Source organism: Electrophorus electricus, chromosome 3 (assembly GCF_013358815.1).
Source record: "Electrophorus electricus isolate fEleEle1 chromosome 3, fEleEle1.pri, whole genome shotgun sequence".
In the NCBI taxonomy this organism is placed as follows: Eukaryota; Metazoa; Chordata; class Actinopteri; order Gymnotiformes; family Gymnotidae; genus Electrophorus; species Electrophorus electricus.
Window position 1 is genome coordinate 21,448,971 of NC_049537.1, and position 7,317 is coordinate 21,456,287.

The window sequence follows — 7,317 nt, forward strand, 5'->3', positions numbered from 1 at the left end:
AGAGAGAGAGAGAGAGAGAGAGAGAGAGAGAGAGAGAGAGAGAGAGAGAGAAAGAAATAAAGAGAAAGAAAGAATGAAAGAAAGAGAGAAGATTTACTAGTTTTGCTGTGGTTATTCAAAACCCTTGGGTGCTGATGTACTAGCAATGCCCTGGTAATTGCATTGTTCATTAATTGGACTTTTTAGAATGTAGAGCCTTCAGAGTTCTGGAACGTTCTATTTAAAGCAATAAACATTCAAACTCTACGCTCAATAAGCCACAGAAATGAATGTGAGAAAGGTCACAATCTGCCCCAGCTCACAACAGTAGCCGGGCATTTCCATGGTTCTATATCATGTTAGTTCAGTTGGGCATGCAACAAACAAACAAGGTGAAGAATAAGGCTGCAAGTGGTGGCCATGGTGGTGGAGTGGGGTGGGGTGGGGTAGTCATGCCCCTTGGCCAGCAGCGAGCTCCCAGTGGCAGCGGCTCTGCGTGCCTTGCCGGCCCTGCCTGTGTGCCCAGCCATGTCTCACATGCTGATTGGGTTTCAGTGGAGCACACCAAGCTGTGGGAACAAGCTATCACGTTGGCCAGCTGCCTGGGAGACTGTGCTACACTCCACCAGGGTGAAGGCACATGACGGAATGGGGGTGGGGGGGGTGTACCCAAACAATGTGCCGTCTTCACTGTTCAAGCCTGGAGAGTCATTACTGGAACTGGAGTCTGCCACTGGACTCTTTCTCTCTTTCTGTGTGTGTGTGTGTGTGTGTGTGTGTGTGTGTGTGTGTGTGTGTGTGTGTGTGTGTGTGTGTGTGTGTGTGTGTGTGTGTGTGTGTGTGTGCGTGAGGTAGAGAGAGAGAGAGAGAGAGAGAGAGAGAGAGAGAGAGAGAAAGAGCGTATGTGTTTAGACAGTTTCAGTAAAAGCAGAAAATAAACTTTTTTGCATGTTTACTCATGTAACTGCAAATCTATTTTTAATTTCTTAATATAAGCAAATAAGCATGTTAGCATGCATTTGGCAACACATTTCAATATACTACTAACCCCAAAATGCCAATGCTATGTTTACTCTTTGAGGAGGCTTTGGTGTTTGTTCTTTGTCCTTTGGTGTTTGTTCTTCACTCTTGCAGATCTTCTGTCAGTCTGTGTTTGCTAGTGTCAGTGTATGTAGCTGTGTGCCGGGCCAATGGCATTTAGTGCAGGTAAAGCCAGTAGGCTGAGTCAGATATCTGGCGCTGTCTTGGGAGCCAAACAGGATTCTTGTGAGCCAGTGGCAAGCACTTAGTAAATGTATGTCTGTCTTAGTCCACAACTCTCATCTTTTACATAAACTTTCAGAAAGATTGAGACAATTTTGCTGCCTGAAGAGTGATATGTGAAGTTGTTCTTACCCACAGTGATTAGGTCCTACAATCAGTGACCTCAGTACTGAAGAAGCATCAGCTTATTTTTGTCTAAATGGCATTGAAAGAGAACTTCACATGTATTTACTTACTGGTTAATATGACACTTCAGTCACTTTAGTGGTATAGACGTAAATTATTCATGTAACCTCACATGCATTTTTGTAATTAATCTAGGGGTTTTTACTCCTGGAGTTGTTGGGTTAGTCTCTCTCTCTCTCTCTCTGTCTGTCTGTTTGTCTTTCTATCTATCTATCTATCTATCTATCTATCTATCTATCTATCTATCTATCTATCTATCTATCTATCTATCTATCTATCTATCTATCTATCTATCTATCTATCTATCTATCTATCTATCTGTCTGTCTGTCTGTCTGTCTGTCTGTCTGTCTGTCTGTCTATATGCATGTTGTCAGGTGTTTTTTTCTTTATGGGTGTTTATTTAATTCTGTATAATGTGTGGAAATGTGTTTTTATTTAAATCACGAACAATCGTAAAATAACTGCATTTTCCGTTTTTAATGTTTTTATTTAATGTAATTCATAAGATATGTTTAAAGGGTGTTTAATAGATGAGGCAAAGTACATTTTATGCACAACTAAGTTTCCAGATGAGAATGCAGAGTAATTATTTTAAACAACGTAAAAGCATTTTGCAGATGTGCGTACTTTAAAAAAAAATGAGCATGAACGCCACATAACGCCGCATTGTACAGTCCAGACCTGCGCGCTTTTGAGTTTTTTTTTCTTCATGCTGAATCGCTTTTCTTTGTGTGTGTGTGTGTGTGTGTGTGTGTGTGTGTGTGTGTGTGTGTGTGTGTGTGTGTGTGTGTGTGTGTGTGTGTGTGTGTGTGTGCGCGTGCGTGTGTGCGTGCGTGTGCGTGTGTGTGTGTGTGTCGCACGGTTTAAGGCAGCCGTGGGTGTTACGCACAAGCGCTGAAGCCGGGCAGAGTCAATTATCTGGGGAACTTGGCCAGCCCTCTGAACGAAGCCTGAGACTTCAGTCCGGTGGCTCGGGGCGCGCTTTTTCTGCTGTGGGTGTTCCTCAGTGGGAGGTGGGCGTCAACGCTCCTCTGCATCTGCGACTGAGGCTCCGAAGGTTCGTGGGAAAGAAGTTCAGAGGGATTTGGAAAGTCACAAGCGAGGACTACCTGTGCGCACACGCTTCTCCGAGGACACGCTCCCAGCATTTCAAGCATCATGAAGCGGCCTTGTGAGGATACTACTTCTGATAGTGATATGGATGAAACCATTGACGTGGGTAGCGAGAATAATTATTCGGGGTAAGTTTGTAAAACTGCTTATCTTTAAAATGCAACATATCCATTAAGCTATATTCAAACTTGGTGCTAATTATCTTCTCAATGCTCGATGGAACGTACTGGTATGCGTTTTGTTATTTTGACATAAAAGAACAAACCTTTGTTGTGGAGTTGAAAAAAATCGCTTGTTTTAGTTTAATGGTGAATTGTTTTAGTTTAATGGTTCGTTGTTGCATGTTTATTGTTTATTTCGAATAGAGACAAATTTACGTGTAAAACGTTTGGCCTCTGACATAACTCCATTTGCTAAATATCAATTTGCAATTGGTAATGACAGCTAGGATTTGATTCTTAACAGTTACAATTGATTATAATTCATTTGACATTGAATAACAACGAAGAGGACTAATGTGGTTAAATTACTGTAATTAATTGATTTTCAATACACGTGCATCCAGGCAAAGCAGCGGGTCGTTTATAAGATGTGGATCCCCCACTACCACTTCACAGGTTATGGCCCGAAAGAAACGAAGAGGGGTAAGTTAAATACAACAAACATACTCCTTTACCCTTTACAAATTTTGAGAGATCTGTAAAAGAACTGCACGTCAGTTAATATCACTGTTTATATTATCCCAGATCATTGAGAAGAGACGAAGGGATAGAATAAATAACAGTTTATCAGAGTTACGTCGCCTGGTGCCAACGGCATTTGAAAAACAGGTTAGTTTATATGAAAACAATTATCTCGTTGCCAGTAGATCTATTAAACATAATAATCAACAAGAATAACAGCAATACTAGGTCTACATATACAAGATGATACAACACACATGAGTAAAAGAAAGGATAAAATGGAACGTAATTTTAAGGAGAGAAAGAAAACAATAAATAATGAAACACCATCCTGTACTGTTTCTTAGGGATCTGCTAAACTAGAGAAAGCTGAAATACTGCAGATGACAGTGGATCACCTAAAGATGCTCCAGGCCACAGGAGGAAAAGGTAAGGCTTTAATTGGCTTCTCCTTCTTTTCTCTTTCCCTCTCTCTCTCTCTCTCTCTCTCTCTCTCTCTCTCTCTCTCTCTCTCTCTCTCTCTCTCTCTCTCTCTTTCTGTCTCTCTCTCTCTCTCTCTGTTGTGAAATGTGAGCAAGGAGCTCCTTTTTGACTAGAGTAAAGGAGTGGAAGTCAATGCTAATGGCAGGATTGAACTCGTGGGAAAGCGTTGGCAGGACAAAAGAAACACTTGACCCTGGGATTGTGTTTGCTTCCATAAATCCGTGGGAGGGGAGTGGGCCACATTCACAGCCGCCCTGTTGGGGGTTTGTTTGGGCTTTCCAGCAAGTGTAAGAATCGGTGCACTAGGGAGAAAAAACAAACATACAAACAGCCCAGCGCAATCCTGGCTTGTTTGTGGTTAGATCCCCCGGCCCAGTGGGGATGTGCTGGGCAGAGCAGCACTCATCCCTTACTCATCAGGATGTGCATCAGCTGTTGTATTCATTAAAGTCTCTGATAGAAGAGCTGTATTTATAGGCATTTGGTATTCATGTTTTAGGTGTTCTCACACTCTCTCTCTCCAGGGTATTTTGATGTTCATTCCCTGGCAATGGACTTCATGAGCATTGGCTTTCGAGAGTGCCTGACTGAAGTGGCCCGGTACTTGAGCACGGTGGAGGGTCTGGACTCCAGCGACCCACTCCGCGCACGCCTGGTCTCACATCTCAGCAGCTGCGCCTCCCAGAGGGAGGCGGCTGCTATGACCTCATCCGTGGCCCACCACCAGCAGGCCCTCCACCCGCAGCACTGGGCGCTACACCCGCTGCCTGCTGCCTTCCTGCAGCAGAGTGGCCTGCCCTCCACAGACGGTGCCTCTGGCAGGCTGGCGGAGGTGCCACAGCGGGGCTCGGCGCTGCTCACTGCCTCCTTCACGCCTGCAGACTCTGCACTGAGGGCGCCCCCTACGGGCAACGTGGCGCCCTGCATGCCCCCGCTCTCCACCTCGCTCCTGTCACTGTCGGCCACCGTGCACGCCGCCGCCGCCGCCGCGGCTCACACCTTCCCGCTCTCCTTCCCGGGCGGATTCCAATTGTTTGGCCCAAGCGCCACGGCCTCTTCTGTGGCCTCCTCAGCTGTGAGCCCCTCCATATCCACCTCCTCCACTTCCCAGCAGAGCAGTTCCAGCTCCAGCAGCAGTAGCAGCAGCAAGCCATACCGCCCATGGGGGACTGAAGTGGGAGTGTTTTAAGGGTCGGACCCAGTGTGCCCTTTTACACTTTTACAAGTCTATTAAACTTTATGGACAGAGGACAGACTTCAAAAACTATGGACAATTTTTGGCCACTGTTATGGCATTTTGGACACTTCTACACAATCAGCTATACAAGTGCCTGCATGTATATCACAAATGGAACTTCTTAGGAAGGAGAAGTGTGGATCATGTTTGTGCTCGTCATAGCCAGTGGATGTGAGGATGATCGATTGGTCTTTTTAGTGAAATGACCACATCACTATCATTATATCAGCTTCCTTTTGTCTGGTTTGTTTTGTCTCCCTGTCTTGTACCAAGGAGAAATGCCATGATCTTTCTGTCTCAAGCTAACCTTGCTTTGCACCAAGGAATATGTCTGACAGTGTCCACAGGAAAGTGTGACTAAAACATTGCATTTGAGAATTAAATGCTTAACCTGTGGAGCCTGTGTAATTTCTAATTTTCAATTACTCACAAGTATCATGTCATTTATTTTGACTAAACCAGAAAAATCTCAGAGAAACCAAAGGTTTTGAAGATAATCAATTCCTGATCATATGAGGTGTGAATGTTATAATCTATGAACTAACGACTCAATCTGTAAATATGTATATGTGTAAGAGTGTAACTAGAGTTTATACTGAAGCTAGATAAAGCGGTTTATTGGTATAATGATGCACTTCAATCACTACTGTTTGGAGGGACGGGATTCTCTCCACGTATGAAAAACACAACGTACCTGCAAATTTGCATTACAGCACTCATTGTTTGCTCATGCTGTATTTCAGATTTGCCAGTAAATGACACTACTGTATCTTTTAAAAAACCCGTGCCTGCCCTGTAATATGTAACGATTTTCTATGCAAAAGGGAAAAAAATGCAGATTTCAAAAATTAAATTCAGTGCTTTTTATTCGAACTCTGAACCCCTGTCCCATCATTTCTCCCCTTCTCATCACAATTGGAGAGGGGAATTGTTTTTTGAAACACACCCCAAGTTGCAGAAAGAAAACAGTTAAGAAGAGTGAAGGGAAAAGAACAGTAAGCTCTAATGTGGTTTTAAATAACGCAAAAGAAACCAACAAACGGGGAAGAAACAAATGCAATTATGTGTGCCACTTTGGAATTTAGAGAGTTGTAAATCAGCCTCTTAATGCAAGGCCCTTCCCCATTCTCTTACAGTATGTTCCAGCCACACGAATCCGCCTCATTCATTACTGCTGGGAAGAGAAAAACTAATGAATAAATGAGGGAAATAAATATATAATTCTAAATACAAATCTCTGTAAAGGAACATAGTTGACTAAATGTATTTACATTTATTTACTCTAGTATTTGAAACGAAATTAAAGTGATATTAATACTTTTTATTTGGGTTCGCTTATTTTGATGATGCTTTTGCTACACCTGTCATCAGGTAACTTAATCAGTTCATAAGAATTAAGAAGCCTAGCATTCTGAAGAGAAAGAGCAACACGACTGCAACCGTTCTGACTGGTGTGAACTGACGACCTCAGCACTGCAGCTCACAAAGCATGAAAGCGAAGCAGCGCTGGTCACTCCTCCCCAAGACGTTTTTCTGTGCCACCCTAATCCACTGCTATTATACTGCGGTCTGTTGGACAGGTTTACATTAGTAAATCACTGTCACACTATTAAATCCCTTCCTTAAATTCCTAAAAGAAAAAGTATCAGCATTTCCAAGTGAATAGGGATTAGGGCAAACAGCGGCTGCTGCCCACCGCTATGCATGGGAACAGCACAGGGCCATAAATCCACTGGTTATCTGCTTTAGAGCGGCTAGTTCTCATGCCGGGCCCCAGCCTTTGAAGTGGCCATCGTATATCAAGGGCACACATGATCTCCCCATAACGTCATGCCATCATGCCAAAACCACTGCCATGAAAATGGGAGTCTTGCAGTGTTCTTTACACAACGCTACATATATTTTGTATATTCACAATAGCATCGAGTCGCAACAAAACTGTACAAATTCTATACATGTAAAGATGATTCCAGGCAGAAAATGTGGTGTAATACCACATATGTGGTATGTGTAGTAGACAGTGTAGTGCACAAGCACAAGTGTTTGTGGTGTGTGGTTGATCACATGTGATTGATGTGGTGTGTATGTATGGTTGTGCTTATATATATATATATATATATATATATATATATATATATATATATATATATATATATATATATATATATATATATATATATATATAATTGTTTTTTTTTCCTTAGAACCCTGGAAATTGAAATACGTATTTTTGAGAACCTGTGATAATTTTGTCAATTTGGTAATTTAAATAACTTTCTCGTACTCCGACCGTCACTGAAAATTTGAACAATGTCGCCATCGAGCGGTTTAAATGCTATTCATGCATTGCTGCTAAATTAAAGTCTGACAC

The 7,317-nt window shown here is 42.6% G+C and overlaps 1 protein-coding gene across 1 annotated transcript; it reads left to right on the plus strand.

Annotated features, from left to right (window-relative positions):
* Window positions 1-2,347: 2,347 nt before the first annotated feature.
* On the plus strand, window positions 2,348-5,819 carry hey2 (hes-related family bHLH transcription factor with YRPW motif 2). Its single transcript, XM_026998968.2, has 5 exons — window positions 2,348-2,671; window positions 3,109-3,187; window positions 3,290-3,373; window positions 3,574-3,655; window positions 4,234-5,819. The coding sequence occupies exons 1-5, from the start codon at window positions 2,589-2,591 to the stop codon at window positions 4,896-4,898; spliced, it is 993 nt and encodes a 330-aa protein (XP_026854769.1). The 5' UTR covers window positions 2,348-2,588; the 3' UTR covers window positions 4,899-5,819.
* The last annotated feature ends 1,498 nt before the right edge of the window (window positions 5,820-7,317 follow it).

What these genes read in the sequence shown, in the direction of transcription:
- hey2 (XM_026998968.2), top strand. Translation starts at nt 2,589, where the DNA reads ATGAAGCGGCCTTGTGAGGATACTACTTCTGATAGTGATATGGATGAA. An exon ending in AGCGAGAATAATTATTCGGG is followed by an intron (nt 2,672 to 3,108) that starts GTAAGTTTGTAA and finishes ACGTGCATCCAG; the next exon opens with GCAAAGCAGCGGGTCGTTTA. An exon ending in CCAGGCCACAGGAGGAAAAG is followed by an intron (nt 3,656 to 4,233) that starts GTAAGGCTTTAA and finishes CTCTCTCTCCAG; the next exon opens with GGTATTTTGATGTTCATTCC.